Source organism: Hevea brasiliensis, chromosome 18 (assembly GCF_030052815.1).
Source record: "Hevea brasiliensis isolate MT/VB/25A 57/8 chromosome 18, ASM3005281v1, whole genome shotgun sequence".
Classification (NCBI taxonomy): Eukaryota; Viridiplantae; Streptophyta; class Magnoliopsida; order Malpighiales; family Euphorbiaceae; genus Hevea; species Hevea brasiliensis.
In genome coordinates this window covers 43,091,605-43,109,937 of record NC_079510.1, presented here as the reverse complement: position 1 = coordinate 43,109,937, position 18,333 = coordinate 43,091,605, and the positions used below count along the sequence as shown (strand labels likewise).

Here is an 18,333-nt window from a genome sequence, read left to right as displayed (position 1 = left end):
GGATGTGGGTTCGGTTTTTCGAGCAAGATGTTGCTGGTGTGAAATTCCTCTTTTTGGTTTTACTGTAAGTTTGCTAAAGGTTTGTTGAGCAAGACTCTCTTCTCTCTCTCTCTCACCATCTCTTCAAAACAAAGTGACCTCCAATCCCCTCCAATGATGCTTCCTCCTAGATCATTGTTTTTCTTTCCCTCCTTTGCAACTAAAAAAAGAAAAATCTTACAAGTTGATAAGTAGTTTAGAGTTACTTAAATTAATGTTTGTAAAATTTATATTTTAAATTAAAATTTAGGATGATATTTTTATAAATTATAACTTTTTATAACTCATAACTACTCTTTAATTTTTGAAAAATTATATTGTAAAACAATAATTTCATATAGGTATATCATATGAAATAATAAAAAACAGACACATGCATAATTATAATTATTAAATTAAAAAAATTATTTGATAATTATAATTTTATAAATTTCACTATATATATATATATATATATATATATATATATATATATATATATATATATATATAAATTTCTTATTGATTTACCAACGTATAAGATGATTGCGTTTTATAAAAAAAATATAGATTATTGGAAGATTATTCAATATTTTTTAAAATAAAAGCTCTTTCTTTCACAATTAATAAGATCCATTTTTTCCTTAATTGGAGAAATAATGCAATATTTTTTAATGCTTATAAATTTCTTAGATTATTCCATATTCAGTGACGAGCTGAATATTGAAGATAGTCAGCCTTTAAACCTCTCAGCCTCCGTAGACCCCATTGTCTCTTTTAGCAGCCTGTCTCTGTTTCACTCTCACTCTCTCTCTCTCTATACAAACCCACTTTTCGCTTCTCTCTCTCTCTCTCTCTCTCTCTTCCCAATGCTGACTCTTGCCAGCAAACCTATTTATTCTCCAAATTCTGCCTCAAACCCAAATTCACTGCTTCTCCTTCAAGAATCCGAATGTCCCTCCAAGAAAACGCCCCCTCCCTCGTTGTCGCGGGCGTCACTGGCGCAGTGGGCCAGGAGTTCCTTTCTGTCATCTGCGACCATGACTTCCCTTATCGCTCTATCAAAATGCTTGCCTCCAAACGCTCCGCTGGGAAACAGATCACTTTCCAGGACAGGAACTACATGATCGAGGAACTGACTGCCGAGAGCTTCCATGGGGTTGACATTGCGCTGTTCAGTGCTGGAGGGTCTATTAGAAAGCACTTTGGGCCTGTGGCGATGGAGAAGGGTGCTATTATGGTGGGTAATAGTTCGGCTTTTAGGATGAATGAGGGGATTCCGCTGGTGATTCCTGAGGTGAATTCGGAGGCTATGGAAGGGATTAAGGTCGGAATGGGGAAGAGGGCTTTGATTGCAAACCTGAATTGCTCTACTATTATTTGTTTAATGGCTGCCACACCCTTGCATAGACATGCCAAAGTAAAACGAACAAATGAAATGAATTCCATTTTTTGTTATTTTACTGATTTTTTTGCTGTTAATGCCAATTGATTATTGGGTGTTGTAGGTGCAACGCATGGTTGTTAGTACATATCAGGCAGCCAGTGGTGCTGTTGCTGCCGCAATGGAAAAGCTGGAGCTGCAGACTCGTGAGATATCTTCTTCCATTCCAGTTTCATTGTCTTGGATCATTAGTTTGTTCCTTTTATCTGCAGCTGATACTGTCATGTTTATTTTCATTTATCTTGAGGAAAGTTTATTTCTTCTGTTTCTTGTTTATAAGGTCTTGGCAGAAAAACACCCTTATGCAAAATCTTTAAGCGAAAGGTTTGTCTATTTGTTGTACAACATCCCTACATATTTTAGTTAGAAGTTTCTTTGTGTGCAATAAAGTTTCTAAATTCATCTCTTAATACGTTTGATTGGCAGTGTTGCAAGGTATTTTGCGGTCACCTGGACGAACACTCACCGAAGTGTGAAAGAGTGAGGAGTAGCCACTTTAATTTTGAGGGAAATTAAAGAAAACAATTCATGAAAATAAATTTAAATGAAATCACTTCGAAAACAGAGATTCTAGGTTCGGGGTCCATACACGGGCGGGGAAGTTGTTAGGCACCCCGCCTCGTCCCTCAATGAGGGTAAACAGATTTAATCTTATGCTCTTTTATGAATTAAAAGGGTAATTAGGGGATTGGGATAATGATGATGTTAATCCTTTGTGCAAAATAAAGAATGTTTGATATTTCACTTATTTTGGGTTGTCTAGGAACACAAGTTCGTGAGATGGTCCTTTGGTGAGTAAGTGTTTGAGTGAATTTGTCTTGTGTATTAAGGTCATGTCATTTAGTTTGAATTTCGTTCAGAGAGCTCGGGCAGGGAATTTCTCCCGATCTCTAGATATATTTATTAAGGGTTGGGAGATTTCGAATAAGAACTCTCATCCGATCTCTCTATTTTAATTTAAGCGAGAATCAGGTAAGAACTCTCTCCCGATCTCTTTTGATTTAAAATTTGGTGAAGGATCTCGGATAAGAACTTTCCTCCGATCTCCGCATTTTATTTGAATGAGGATCGGGTGAGAACTCTCTCCCGATTTCTTAAAGTATTCGGTTTAAGATTTTAAAGAGGGATCTCAGATAAGAACTCTCCTCTGATCTCCACATATTTAATAAAGTTTTTGGTTGAGAATCGGATAAGAACTTTCTTCCGATCTCTTTAAGTATTTAATTTAGAGTTTAGTGTGAGGAATCTCGGATAAGAACTCTCCTTCGATCTCTACATATTTATTAAAATTTTTGGTTGAGAATCGGATAAGAACTCTCCTCCGATCTCTTATTTATTAAAATTTCGTATTGTATAATCTTATGAATTAAGGAATCTAGTGACTGAAGGGGCAAAAGACCCGCGTGTAGATTTTTGAACCTACTGAGCCTTATCTAGAGGGTAGACACGACACCGAACTTCTTGTCGATCTTTTATGTGATCTCCTTATCAGAACTCTTTAGTTCGATCTCTTTGGTTGTTCGCTCGGAATCCGAACTTATCGAATTCTCGATTTATTACATCATCCTCTGGGCTCGCTCCATGGCCCGACCTCTAGACTTATTTGGTTTGACCCACTATTTGACCTTTTGTTACAACTTTTCTTTTTGTCATTTTTATTTGTTTTGAAAACTCTCATATCGAAATACCCATGCCTATGCTCTTTTGAATATTTATAAGTTGCCTACGGGATGAACGTCTACTGTTGAAGAAAATAAAAACTAGATGATGATAAAAAGGATTTGCAAATAAAAATAAGAGAAGATACAGAAAACGACTATTGGCCTCGATAACTTATTCTGAAATTTAATGTGACTGGATATGAAAGAAAACTTAAAAAAACTGGGGAAAACAAACCGAGGGTATTCAACGAAATAACAGTTTACTGCAACTGTTTTGGGATTTTAATGTAACTGAATATAGAAGAAATTTTTTAAAAAGGAAAGCTGGAGAAGATAGACAAGGGCATTCAACAAAATGGCAGTTAAAACACTTACCTGTGAAAGATTGAGGCTATTGAACTAACTCTGGAGCCATAAATATTGCTGCGTTGAAAGCTAGTGGTACAAGGACCAATGCTTACTCTGAGATTGGGAGAACCAGGTTGAAATGTAGTAGAACCAAAGTGACGAAAACCGGGTCAGAATAAGATCAAGCTGAAAGAAATAATGGGTTGAGATTGGGGGGGTGATGCGGATGAGACTGAACAAAAGTGGTAATAGAAGAGTGATGAACAAACTGAAAATGAAGAATTTCAGGGTTCGTAAACTCTGTCAATGGAGATACTCAAGAAAACTAGTTTTTGAAGTTCTTCGATTTTATGTAAGCTTAAAGTAGTAAGACCAAATTGAATTTCAAAGCCTTTTCACTATAATCGCCACCACCTTTTTTTGTCCGTCCCTCAACAGTATTGCATGCAGGTATTTATAGAGAACGGGTGCTCCTAATGAAGGGTCAGGATCTCTTCTGGGAAGATGGAAGGTTTGGATTTAGAAGGACATAATTCGATGTCTAAGAATTAAAGAGAATCAAAATGGACGACTGAGATCCTATTCAGAATATTTGTCCTTTCTCTTTTCCAATCCAACGGCTCAGTATCTTGCTATTAAGATGGATCCGAAGGCCGAGAATAAAAGGCGTCGGTCCTGTCGTCTACCTTTTGATCCAAGGGCTCCGGGTTTGTCCATACGAGTAAGATCAACGGTGGAGATTGAGAAGCACAGGACTGTCATAACTGTCCTGGCGTTTGTCAGCATTGCGGGCGATTCTGCAAATGAAGCGTGCGGTAAATGAAACGTGAGGTGAAGATTTGATCTTGCCTGCAACGCTTTAACTACCTTGGCTCTGATTATGGAGAAGGTTATTGCAAGTCTTTTGTCTTCTTTTTCGATCTCCATTCCTTCCGTTCTCTTAGTCACGACTCTTACGATCTCTCATATCAGGCCCCTCTCCCGATCTCTCCCATTCTAGAACCTTCCCTTCTATCCGATCTGCCTCAGTCAAAGCATTTAATTCTTCGGTTACCGATGTGTCCGCTTCGGTTTCCGCCAATAATAAATGCTCAAGCCCCCTATATTTATGCCTCAGCGGGGAATCTCTCTCACATTCCATTTCTTCTCTTCCCATTTTTCACTTCTCCTGTCCAAGTTTTTCCGATAACAATTCCGGCCATGGTGACCGCTTGTGATCTTTTTCCGATTGTTCTCTTCATTCCTCGACTGAAAATTTACGATCCCGGTGATCGGAGAATCATGAGAACCACATCTGATGACAGTGAGAGAACCAGACTAATTTACCGATCAAGATTGAAAATGTCGATCGTATCGATCTCGAATCAGTCTACCGATATAATCAGTGAACTGATTTCGGGCGAGAGGACTGTTAATTTCCCTCTAAATATCGATGACCGCCTTTTGAAGTTCATTTGGCTCCTCACCACATCGGGCGTCCCGACTGCTGCTCGGTTCTGGTCGGTGACATCGATGATGACTCCTCATCATCATGAGTCATAGTCACTCCATCTGAGCTGCACATCTATCCGGTGCCTATGGCTGGCTTTCTGATCAAACACATCTTTTGATTCAGCCACAAGACTAAGCTTTGACATAGGTCCTTACTAGGTAGGATGTAGCGCCGATCTTTAGAGATCGCCCAAATGATGTAATCTGACATTTTGGAAATGAAATCAAATTTTATTTGACAGTTGTCATTTAATTATTGCATTGGTTATTTTTCGATCTCTGATGTGCCTATCCGATCTGGTTCCTAACTAAATCACCCTTAGCCGACCTATGACTCTGAACATCCGCCTTAATCTGACGACCTTAGCTAACCGATCTTATTTTATTTTATTTATTGTGTTTCTGGAATCTTCCTGTGACGTGTCAGGAAAGCGGGTGGATTCCGCTAACCGATGCACCGCTTGGGACTCTGTGAGCATTGAATGCTCACACGGGTATAAATAGGGGGAGGGTCTCTCAGTTGCTCCCTATGCCATTTTCAGCACTCTGCTCGCAATTTCAACTTTCTCTCATTTCTTCAAGTTTTTCCAGCACCGATCACACTTCGGTAAGGACTTTAATCCTTCTCTTACTTAAGTTTTTTTATTTCCTTGAAAATGAGCGGCGTCGAGGGTCAGAGAGCGGCGAGCCCCCCTTCCGTCCATGTCTCGTGGTCATCAGATGAAGTCGAGGTGATTAGGTCTAGTGGGCGACCTGAGCCTCCTACGACCTCTGCTTCAGCCCATGGTCAAGCGGCACAATCAAGACGAACACATTCATCTGGGAGAGAAAATCTTCTCGTGGATGAACTGCCGTCAATCCTTCAAGAAATCGATCTGTAGTCGATTAGTCAAGAGTACAACCTTCGGACCGACTCCTTCGAGCTCATCAGATGCCATGGCGATCTCCGAGCCGATCACTTTTTCGATGAAAATAATGGGATCATGGTGTACGAAGAGCAATTAAAAGCCGGGCTTCGATTTCCCCTTGATGACTTCTTCAAGGATGTTCTGAAGTTTCACCACGTAAGTGTAGCCCAAGTACATCCGAACTCGTGGCGAATTCTAATAGCTTTCAGAGGCTTATGCCGGGCCAAGAAGCTCGATCCTACAGCAAAGGTTTTTGCGGAGCTGCATAGGCTTACTCGCCGAAGGGACGACGAGTACTGGTTCTTCTAGGCAAAACCGCACTGTGGGCTTTTTACTGATCTCCTCTCCTCACTGAAGAATTAGAAAAATCGCTTCTTCATGTTGAGGAGCAAGATTCTGAACGGTTTTGAGGGTTTCCCCCGTAGCTGGCAATATCTGGTCCCTCCGATTCCGAAGAGGATCGCTCTGAGTAGGGATGAGGGTGCCATGGTAATGGAACTTAAGGATCTGGCGACTACAAAGAAGTTCTCTTGCTTATATGCGGTGATGGTCGAGCTGAAACATTGGATGATGCGGCTGATCACTGATGAAGGATGCGAGCTCCAGCTCTCTGACCTCCACCCTGGTACCTTCCCCATCTCTGATCTCTGAACTTTAGCGAACTCACTGACTTTTCTTTGTGCAGGTATGGCGGGCAGCGAGGCTTCCAGGGAGAGCCGCAAACGAAAGAGGGAGGTTTCTAGAAAAGTGAGGGCAATGAAGGGGGCCGCCACTGTCGATGCTCAGACCCCTCATCGTGAATCAATAGAGGTGCCGAGCTCTCCCCCCCTCGACCTCAGGAGCAACCGATCCCTGAGGTGAATGTCCTTCCCCCGGCTCCTCAATAGGTCGAGCTTCCACCTCCCCCTTCTCCTCCGAGCTCTTCCAATGTAGAAGGGGAGTCATCTGGTCCTGCTGTCAGGACACTTTTCCGGGGCGCACAACTTCTGATCCAATCATTGGAAAGGAACCGCTCTACTAGGGGGAATCCCGGCTTGGCCAAAGTTATGGGAGCTTCTATTTGCTTTCAAGAAGACCGGAACCGGTTGACAGAGGAGAGCATGGATGATATCTTGGCTCAGACAATAAGCTTAGGCTTAAAGGCCATCGCAAACCAGCATATTCTCAGAGAGAAAGCCCACGGCTTGAAGAAAGAGATTCTTAAGGCTGTCCAAGCTCAGCTCTCCTCTGCCGCACAAGCTCAGCTCTCCTCTGCCAACGAGTACATCGCCAGAATGGAGGATCAAATGAAGCGTTATGAGGAGAGGATCATTGAAGTGGAACGGGAACTCAAAGACTCTCGAGCTAGTTGGTCTGCCGATCTTGCTCGTCATGCTGAAGACCTTCGGGCGAAGGAGGAAGAGCTCCGATCCAAGGATGAGGAGCTTCGAGCTAAGGAAGAGGAGAGCACTAAGAAGGAGGCTGGGGCTTATGTGAATGCTCATAACGACCTTATGGCCGAGCTGAAGAAATGGTATCCTGAAGAGGATTTTTCCTAGATGAACGAGCTTGTCCCAGAGGCCGAAGACGAGAGCGAGGAGGAGCCCGAGGGAGATAGAGAGGGTGAGCGAAATATTGATGTAGAATAGGCTGGGGGTGATCCTCCAGCCGAATGACTTGTACTTTTATTTTGAAATGAAATGGAATCTCTTTTGCTCAACTTCTTGATGAGATCGGAAAGTATCCAAATGGTATGAGTGTTTGATTGTTTGAATATATTGGAACATTTACTTAAAACGATTATTAATCTAAGTATAAGAGACCGGAAAAATATTGTAAGCATGAGATCAGCCTAAGCAGAGACCAAACACCGGATAGAACTTTAGATCATTAAAATTGGAAACTTGATTTGAACACTTAAGATCGGAAACACCGTTAAGTCGGACTGAAACCACAATATTTATAAAGGAGAGATCGGAAATAAGACTGGATGGCATGGAGACCTGACATTAGTTTGATTTCCTTTGACGAGAGATCGAAAATGAGATTGGACGGCATGGAGACTTGATATTAGTGTGATCTCCTTTGTTGGGAGAACGGAAATCATTTGACTAGATGCGGGATCGGTTTATTTCCTAATCGAGTCATCTGCAACTGAAGCATGTCGGGTGGGGATCGATTTCAAAGTTCATTGACTTGGGGGATTGGCCAAAATATGGTGTCGACAGACAGTATGCTTTTAATTTATTTTCACACAATGCACCAGTCCTATCAAATGGATACAGTGAAGAGGAAATGACATTAGTAAAAGGAACCCGTAAAATTTGGGTAAGTTCAAAAGGTGGAGTTTCTCTCTCTCCCTCTCTCTCTCTCTCTCTCTATTTTATTTTTTATCATTACATCATGGATTCATGATTGGCTTAGAAATTTCTATGGAAAATGTGTGCCTTTTTTGGTCTTATATATAATGTTTCCCTTTTGCTTTATTTCTCAGAATGACATGAATGTTCAAGTTACTGCAACATGTATACCAGTTCTTGCAAAGCGAGCGCATGCCAAAAGTGTGAATCTTCAATTTGAGAAGCCCCTTGATGAGGTAATTTAATGATACTTTTGAATTTGAATGTATCTGTACTTAGTAAATAATTTACTTTTGGTTCTCCTTTCATTTGTTTCATCTGGACATAATGATACATGTTTGGAACTTAGACGTGTTAAATATCATCATCCTTTTCTCCAGTTTCAATTTGTATTATTTGCCAACAAGAATGCCTGAATGCAGATTCCTTGTATTTTGTTTTTCTAAGGTTTTATAGGACTGTTGAACAATAATTTCAATCATGAAAAGCATCTTAAATTGGTTTCTGATAAGGCATGTTATCTCTTATAAACCTCTTTGCTCCTGCACATGTATCATGCCTTTCTTCCTATGCTTCTGATGTTCGTTTGTCAACAGGGACAAAATGGAATTGCTAAGGATCAATGAGTAATTAAAGGTTGTCTTAGTTTTATGTATCTTTTTAATATATGCATGTGATGGATTACTAGTTCAGGATGAAAAAGGCAGTGAGTTAGATAGAGAGAGGAAGTAAATGGATGAAGCTATTTGTATGATACCTTTTATGTTTTTACCTTTTAAGTTTTTCCCCCTATCCTTCTATTTGGACCAATATATATTAATATTCTGTTGAACTAGGGGAATTTTTTGCATTGGTATCTCCTTAAAATTATTCTCTGCAGTTGTTGTAGGAGCAATTTTGAGGGTTGTTTGATGTGGGACCTTTTACTGTTTCTTCTTCATTTTTCTTTAACTTAATGTTTTCATGGCTTTGAAGTTAAAAGAGTTGATTATATAATTCCTTGATTTAATGCTGCTATATGTAGTGGTAGCCAAAGGGCTTGTTATATCTCTAATTTTGTGCAGTCATTTTGCCCACAAGTAGATACAATTATAACATAATAACTGCTGAATCCATTGGAGGGGAATTATAATTTGGGCAATTATATTTTGTTCTCTTTCTCTTTGAAAGTTGAGCAAACTCGTAACTTACGTAAATTTTATTGCTTATCCAGGACACAACAATGGATATTTTGAAGAATGCCTCGTGGGTGGTGGTTATTGATGACTGCATCCAATCACTTCCCTGCACCATCAGAGGAGAAATTATTTGGTATACCTGGTGCACATGTATTATCTTTCACAATTATGTGGGACCTACTTTCTATATTACAAGAAAGACTCACTTTTCTATGAGTGAGGGACTACTATTTTTTAGTGCTCCCAGTGTATCTAATAATTAGCCCCATTAGAGGTATCAAACAAAAAAGATGTTGCAATTGGTAGAATCCGCTGAGATGTGTCTCAAGAAGCGAATTAGGGGTAAAAATTCTTAATGGTTTATATATATATTTTTGTACTAAATAATTGTGTATCTCTAAAAAAACTACATTACTCATTTTAGTAATTTTGGAATTCCAAGTAGGTTGGATATCTTTGTCTATGGAAGTCAAATATGCAAGGGGGCTGCACTTAATGCCATCCAGATAGCTGAGTTGCTGCTGGAGTCCACTTAGCTTTAGTGTTAGGTTTTATATTATGTTCAATCATTGTGGTGAGATGAGGTGATTTTGTATCGTTATATTTCTATTCTTGAGATGCAGATATTTATCTTTGCATTGTGTCGTGCAAATTTGCCAAATTTTATAGTGTGAGTGGGTATTTGGCTTAGTTTATGAAAAATTTATAAGTATTTAGTGTTTATAAGCTAATTTGAGTTTACAAGTATTTAAAATTTTAAAATTAAATGAGGATGATATGATAAAATACTTGTTAAACTATTTTATGAGCATATGGCTTATCAGTATTAAAATGATAAGTTAAGTTTCTCCAACTTTGTTTTTTACCTTATAAGCTCAACTTATAAATGTAAAAATTGTTATAAACAAACATGTCAGTCTATTTTTGTAGCTTATGTATTAGTTTGATTAGTTATAAGTTAAGACCAAAACTCTCTAAAGCTTGTTAATCCGCTGCCTTGATGATGTTATTATCAGTCATGTATTTTATTCTCTTCTATTACTTGCATTCAAGCATTCAATTAAATCTTATAAAAATAGCCCTACAACTTGTGAGAGTCCATTATAACTTCGGATGGATTGCTTTTTTTTTTTTTTTTTCTTTTGTTGGATAACATTAGTGGATAACACGGGAAGGGTGGGATGTGATTCGTTGTAAAACAAGTTGAAGATTTAGGGATAAATTTTAACAATTGTTCTTAAACTTATGCTATTGTAACACCACAATTTCTTAACTTAAAAATATAATATAAATTTTTTTTTTCAACTTTTAAATTTTATATAGTAAAATTTTTCTAACTTTCAATTACCAATTTCCCAATTAAATGCTAACGTGGATAAATCCAACGTGACGCTTAGTCAATATTTTTTTTCTCTTCTCTTATGTCATGTGTAATAAGACAATCCTTCAACTTTACTAGTTGTAATAATGTTATCCTTCAATTTTGTTATTTGTAACACCATTATTCTTCACTTTGTCAACACCATTAGCGTATAACTTTGCATCAATGTAACACAATCATCAATGTAACACCATTATGGTTTAAAACTATATTCTCATTGTAACACCCATCATTTTCTGGTATTGGAATTTCTATCATTGATAGAATATTCTAGCAGAATTCAAGATTCTACAAGTGAAGGTATGGTGGTGGAAAGTGTATATATGTACATATGTATGTATGAATCTGATGGTTAAGAGTCTTAAGTTATTGATGGGTTAAGTGTCTTTTGGTTAAGAAAAGAAATCAAATCACCCTTGTGGGCTGAAAGAACTTTGGCAGCTGAAATCTTATTTACTGTTCACATGTCTTTTTGGATAAACTAGACTCTGGTAGCCAAGCGTCCCTCGACAGCAAAGGTATAAAAGGGGTAAAGACTCGTTTTTCTGCCCAAAGGAGACTTGAACTCTCATTTCTCCCTCTTACTTAAACTCTGCAACATGCAAACGGATTTGAGAAGATTTTCTTTGAAATTTCATGCCTTGAAGCTTGATTTTTCTTTTGGGAAGTTTGGTGAGAGTGGATTAAAACTAGGATCGCCAACTCTCATTCTTTCTCAAATTTAAGAGAAAGAGGAAAACTCTATTTTTTTTTTTATCTTTTAGAAGGATCTAAGTGTTGCAGTCCATGGAAATTTCTTATGGGTATAGACTTGCAAAATAGAAAATAAATAGGTCAGAGGTCTACTAGATATGGACCTCCATAGATTTTTAGAGCTGATATAAGAGAATAGTATATTAGATTTTTAGGAATAAAGAACATATCTCCATAAATGATCTGATCTCTTTATATAGGACATAGATAATAGTTGGTTATGGTAAGTCAACTATGTAATTATATAGATATTATTAGCTAACATAATTATAAGATTATATTTTTATTTATAGTGTATAATTATAGTCATTTCTATATTTGGCAATTATACCAAAATTACTTATTTTTAATCAAGATTCTTTTCTTTTGTTGAGTCAGTCTTACAGTGGTTGAACCAATAGAATGAATCTCATGGTTAAACTATTAAATTTTATTAGACTCATGGACTATCCAAAAACTCATGTTACTAGATTAATTATATATATTTGAGGAGCTATATCATTATTCCTCCCCCTCCCCCCTTCGGGGAGTATGAATCTTTAAGTTCGTTTACATATTGAAACTTTAGTCATCGCCTAAATTTTTTTTTTTTTAGTGCGGACTATAATCTTGATAATCTTTATAATGGTAGAATTTTCACCTTATGTGGATTTGCACCATCGATATGCTTAGTTTGATAAACTATTCCTTAGATGGACTTACACCTTTAATTTGCTTACTTGGTGGGCTATCATTTTAGATGGGGTAAGCACCTTTATTTTAGCCTGATGTACTATCATCGTAAATGGGCTCACTATCTTTGTTTTAGCCTGGTGAACTATCGTCGTGGATGGGTTAAACACCCTTAGGTTTTTTAGCTTAGTGGACTATCACCGCGAATGGGCTAAGCACTCTTTATTTTAGCATAGTGGACTACCATCGTAGATGTGTTAAGTACCATTATTTTATTTAGCCTGGCGGACTATCGTCCTGGATGGGCTAAGTATCCTTAGATTTTTTAGCCTGACGGACTATCGCTGTTGATGGACTAAGCACCCTCAGTTTATTTAGTCTGGTGAACTATTGCCATGGATGGGCTAAGTAACCTCAGTTAATTTAGCTTGGCGGACTATTGTCGTGGATTGACTAAATACCCTTTAAAATTTATCAGCAAAAATAATGCTTGTACAAGTATTTTTATTAAGATAATCCATATAATGCATGTTGTAAACTTATCTACAATTTCTTAATAAATAGTATTATAAATGGAATGTATAATGTACATTTCCAGGAGATTTACCAACTAATTTTGATAAAAAAATAAAGGTCTTCAGGTTTAAAGAATATTTGAGAGTGATATGTTATTAATAGACATATATACATTCCATTTATAATACTATTTATTAAGAAATTGTAGATAAGTTTACAACATGCATTATATGGATTATCTTAATAAAAATACTTGTACAAGCATTATTTTTGCTGACAAATTTTAAAGGGTATTTATATATATATATATATATATATATATATATATATATAGTTATAAAATGAATTTTAATTTCAATCACATCTACATTCTGCAGTATAATAAGTACGAGCTAAATAGAAATAAAAAGCAATGCTAAATCATAAAAATTAGAGTAATAAATTTTAAAATAATTTCAGTTGTCTCCAATTATCATTCATCTTGAAGAAAAACTTGAACTATAATTCAATCTAATGGAGTTTATGCTATTGCTCCCAAATAATTCTAAAAATTAATTTTTAGAGTCATATAATTTTTTCAAGTCCAATTAAACTAAAATACAATCATAATTTCTATTTGTTTAAGCCAAGCAATAAATTTAATTTTGATAATAATAAAATTTTGTGTCACGACCCAATTTCAATAATTCAACCGGACAGAGTCCAGCCATAAAATAGACCTTTTAACGGGGAGTTTTTGACTCACCGGACCTGTAAACACATTATATAATCAATTGGGGAGCTCAGCTCACCCTCCACATACTCATACAACATAAAAATAAATGGGAGCTCAGCTCCCTCATCCAGTCCATCAACATGCATAAAATAATAAGTTTACAGGTCTAAAATAACAATATATATTACAGACCCAATTCAAATAAATATTTCTAACACATGCGGAAATTCTAAGAGTTAACAGGTTTATACAAAAATAAATAAACGACTTACGAGGAAGAAAAGTAGGTTAACCTCAAAAATATCCTCCTGTGGCCTGGCAAAATATTGAACAGGAGTGAGCGTTCGACTCAGAGAGTAAAATATCAATTTTAACCATAATCTCTATAACTATCTAAAACTAATGCACCTTATAGAGTGAAATGCAACATCAGCAATATTTTCATATCATAACAGCAAAAAGGTAATTTGGAGCATTCACACACCGGATAATGTCAAACAATACATATATGGGAGCTGATCCCTTATACAGCTCTCTTAATCCAACCTGTACCAGCGAAGAACTCAGCTCGGACATCCACTTAATAACCAAATCGGGGTCCCAGCGAAGAACTCAAGTCGTGTCTACCTCGAAGGACCGGGTCCCAGCGAAGATCTCAAGCCGTGTCTACCCGTCCTATCCATAGTCAACACCACATCACACGCACACCAACGCACGCACACTGCTCCAAATTACCACAACAACATCTATGGCACTTTAACAGTTATGAATGCAACGTAAAACGTGCCTAGAGTTTAACTACATAGATACATACATATAAGTGATGCATGGGCATACTTAAATATATAATAATATCGAAATTACAATTAAAATTAATATTTTACTCACAGACTTGACAGCAATCACTGTGGCGGCTGGGCGGAGGAAGAAGGCTGTCCCGGCTCACCTGATAATTTTATTACAATTATTTAATAAATTTGACTCAATACAAACTAAGAAAAGACCAAATACGTCCTAAGTCGTGTGTCGCAATGTGTTTTGCGGTCGCCTGGACGAACACTCACCAAAGTGGGAAAAGTGAGTGATGCATGCATTTTATATCATCATTTAGGAGTAATTTTTGCACATAATTTACCCTTATTCATAGCTATTATTTTAGATATTAGTATATATTTAGTCAATTTTACAATTTTCACATTTCTTAGTTTAATTTTTGGAATTTATTTGTTTTGTAGGTTAAATCTGGAGAAATTTGATGTATTTTGATCAGAGTAGCCATTTGGAGGAGATTAAAATCGAATTGCAAAAAAAATTTTGAAGTTGAGAAAAAAAATGGCCGAGAGCGACACAACCCGCGACACAACTGACTTATGTCGTTTTCTGGAAAATTTTTTGACGTGGCATTCAGTTACTCCAGCCTTTTTACCTCACTTTTTCTAGATCCTTCCCCCTTTTACCCATTCTAGAACAATCCCTTAGCCTATATAAAGACCCATTTTATCACTTTCTTGGGATATAGAGAGCATAGAGAGCATAGAGAGCATAGAGAGCAAGGGAGGCATTTTTAGAAAGATAGAAAGAGAGCAAGGGAGGCATTTTTAGAAAGATAGAAAGAGGGAAAGGGAGGAGTATCTTCTGCATCTTCTTCCAAAGAAAGAAGAAGGATCAAGTTTACGCACTTTTCTGCAGAGATCCTGCTGCAAATTTGCTGGGTTTTTCTACCCCTTTTAGCTTACATTTCCATTATTTCTTCATTTCTTCATTTGGGTTTGTCTTTAAACAATGATTTGTGAGTAGTTGATTGAGATTCTAGAGATGGGTTTGTAAATATTGATTTGTTTTGTGGTTTTGAACTGATTTAGCCATTTAAATGAAGATTGTTATATTTTGATTTATTGCTTGTGTGCTTATTTCCTTGCTTGATGAATGGGCCTCATTAAGTTAAGTTTTAATCCTTAATAGATGGACTGAAAAGTGAATATTGGGGATGGATAATCTTGCAATAAACTTTATTTTCTTGGTGTTAGAAATAAGCTAAGAAGATTAAGGGGAACTTTCCAAAAATCAATTAGAGCATTAATTGGGTGTTTGTTATATTTGAAATACCGTGAAAACAGGGTTTGATTTAATGAAAACCAATTTTGAGATGCTTGAAAAAGGTTTCAAAAATAAAAGAAATTATTTCCCTCAAAATTGAAAATCTCATGTGATTGGCAAAATTAGTTAAAAACCACATGAAAACAATAATGAAAATCCAATCTCTAGAATCAATTTATTTTTCATTGAAATTAGATATAAATCCTCCAAACCTCATAAATAGCAATTTAAATTTAAATCCAATTTAAATCCAATTTCTATAATCACTTTATTTTTATTTTTATTGAATTTAGATTTAATTTCTCTCAATTTCATAAATAGATATTTCAAATTAATTTTTGGGTAATCTAGTTTAATTAATTTTAGTTAATTGATTGATCTAGTTTTAATTCCTCAAATACCAATTTTAATTCCAAATTTCATTTTACATCTTTAATTTTTGTCTTAATTTTAATTTTTAGATTTTATTTTTAATATCTTTTAATTTTTGTCATTCTAATTTGCTTATACTTTTATTTCCAATTTAAGCACAATTCCCTGTGGGATCGATATCAATTTTTAAAAACTATACTACTGTGACCCGTGCACTTGCGGACACCGTATCAAGTTTTTGGCGCCGTTGCCGGGGAATTGTTTGTTTTTAAGTTGGATTTTAATTGTTTTAAGCTAATTAGAATTTTTATTTTCTTTTATTTTCACTATTGTTCCTTGTGTTTTTCGTACTTTTCTTGTTTATGAGATGATCGAAAAGCACAAGTGATACTGAATTTTTGTTCAACACATAAATTGAAAAATTCTGTCGAGCCAACAAAAAGGAGTACAAGAGAAGAAAAGAAGCAGAAAAAGAAGAACAACAAATATTTGAGCAAGAGGAGACAATAGAAAATATGGAGAATCAAAATAGAGCTATTGGTGGAAACAATGGAGCAAATGAGCAAAACGGGCAAAATGTCAGGTTAATCAAAATGATCCTCAAAGAAGATCCATGTTAGACTATGCTTTTCATAGATGTACTGATGTGAGAGATAACAGACCTATTATTGGAGCTAATCAATTTGAATTAAAAACTGGTTTTATTCAAATGGTTCAGAATTCACAATTTGGAGGTAGCCCACTTGAAAATCCTCATTCTCATTTGAAGAAATTTTTGATGATATGTGGTACACAAAGACAACTGAGTTTCGATGAAGTTATTCGGCTCACATTATTTCCATTTTCTCTTGGGATTCAAAGATTGGAGTGGTATGACTCACTCCCACAAGCTATTATAGCTACTTGGGAGCACTATCTCAAGCTTTTCTATCTCAATTTTTCACACCTGGGAAAACTACTAATTTGAGGAATTTGATGGTAGCTTTTAAACCAAGAGATGATGAAACTTTGTATGAATCTTGGATGAGATTTAAGGAGCTTGAAAGGCAATGTCCTCATCATGAAATACCCAAATGGATGATTGTTGAATTTCTACACGAGTTACTCGACCATAAGAAACACAATTGATTCACAAGCAGGAGGAGATTTCATGAGAATGACAAGTGAAGAATGCTATGATCTATTAGAGAAGATTGCTCATAATACCCATTTATGGGGAAATCCTAGAGCACTTGAGCCAAAGAAAGCTGGGATCTATGAACTTGACTCAGTTAACTACATGAATGCAAAATTTGATCAGTTGACTCAGCTTCTTAGTGATTTTTGCACAAAGGCAACAACCTCAACTCCTACAACTATGCAACAAGTTGCCTTCACAAATGGAACTCAAAGTTGTGGAGTTAATTATTCTTCTTATGGTGATGATTATTTGCAAGAGCAAGCTGCTTATGCAGGAGGTTATCAACAAAAACCTATGGGAAATTCTTATTCTAATATGAACAACTCAACATGGAGACCACAAGCAACTTTTGCTCAACAAGGCCAAAGCTCAAATTATGCTCATAACCAGCAGTTTATGCAGCAGAACAAGCCTCAATTTCAGCCTCAATTTCAGCCCACAAGGCAGCCACCACCTGGATATCAAGCAAGAGCACAACAATCCCTTCCATCCCATGAACCGAAGCCATCCTTGGAGAACATGATGGAGAAATTTTTTGCTGAACAAAGCAAGATGAATAGCAAATTGGAGGAAGAAATGCAACACATGAGACAAACCATGGATCAATTACAAGTCCACAACCGCATGTTGGAGACTCAATTGGCGCAACAAGCAAGCTCATCAGGAAGCAATTCCTATGGGAAACTACCTAGCCAACCACAAAACCCTCATGAACAATGTAAGTTGGTGACCTTGAGAAGTGGTAAGAAAGTAGGTCAAGAGAGTGAAAACAAGAGAGAAGAAAAAGAAAGCACAAAAGAAGAAAATTCAGTTGAGAGCAAGAAAAATGAAAAAGAAGAAGAAAGCAAAAGTGAGCAAGATGAGGGAGAGAAACCATACATCCCACCTGAACCTTACAAACCCACCCTTCCCTACCCTCAAAGATTCATCAAGCACAAACTAGACAAGCAATTTGGCAAGTTCCTTGAAGTGCTAAAAAAATTGTATATCAATGTGCCATTCACTGAGGCACTATCCCAAATGCCGAGTTATGCCAAGTTTTTGAAGGAGATTCTTTCCAACAAGAGTAGGCTAGAAGATTAGGTCACCCTCAATTTGGGTGAGCTATGCAGTGCTATAATCCAGAAGAAGTTACCTCCCAAACTCAAAGATCCGGGTGTGTTTTCCATTCCTTGTCATATTGGTGATAACTGTGTGGCAAATGCCTTATGTGACCTTGGAGCTAGTGTCAGCCTAATGCCTCTTTCAATATATGAAAAA

General features: G+C 36.7%; 1 protein-coding gene and 1 non-coding gene across 7 annotated transcripts; one reads left to right on the top strand and one right to left on the bottom strand.

Annotated features, from left to right (window-relative positions):
* The first annotated feature begins 641 nt into the window (after positions 1-641).
* LOC110653701 (uncharacterized) lies at positions 642-10,118 on the top strand. 6 transcript variants are annotated; one of them, XR_009146222.1, is made up of 7 exons: positions 642-1,438; positions 1,527-1,608; positions 1,743-1,786; positions 8,344-8,445; positions 8,806-8,845; positions 9,423-9,520; positions 9,833-9,865. XR_009146222.1 is itself a non-coding variant. In XM_021809452.2 (6 exons), exons 1-5 carry the CDS (start codon positions 971-973, stop codon positions 8,833-8,835), a joined length of 726 nt encoding a protein of 241 aa, XP_021665144.2. In that variant the 5' UTR covers positions 642-970; the 3' UTR covers positions 8,836-8,845; positions 9,423-9,624. The 6 variants fall into 6 exon arrangements, 4 of the variants coding, with proteins under 4 accessions (XP_021665144.2, XP_021665142.2, XP_021665143.2 ...); XM_021809452.2 differs by lacking the exon at positions 9,833-9,865 and having other exon boundaries at positions 9,423-9,624; XM_021809450.2 differs by lacking the exon at positions 8,806-8,845 and having other exon boundaries at positions 652-1,438; positions 9,833-10,118.
* Positions 10,119-16,853: 6,735 nt separating this feature from the next.
* On the bottom strand, positions 16,854-16,960 carry LOC131176273 (small nucleolar RNA R71). Its single transcript, XR_009146396.1, has one exon. It is a non-coding gene; the product is annotated as a small nucleolar RNA R71 (small nucleolar RNA).
* Positions 16,961-18,333: the final 1,373 nt, after the last annotated feature.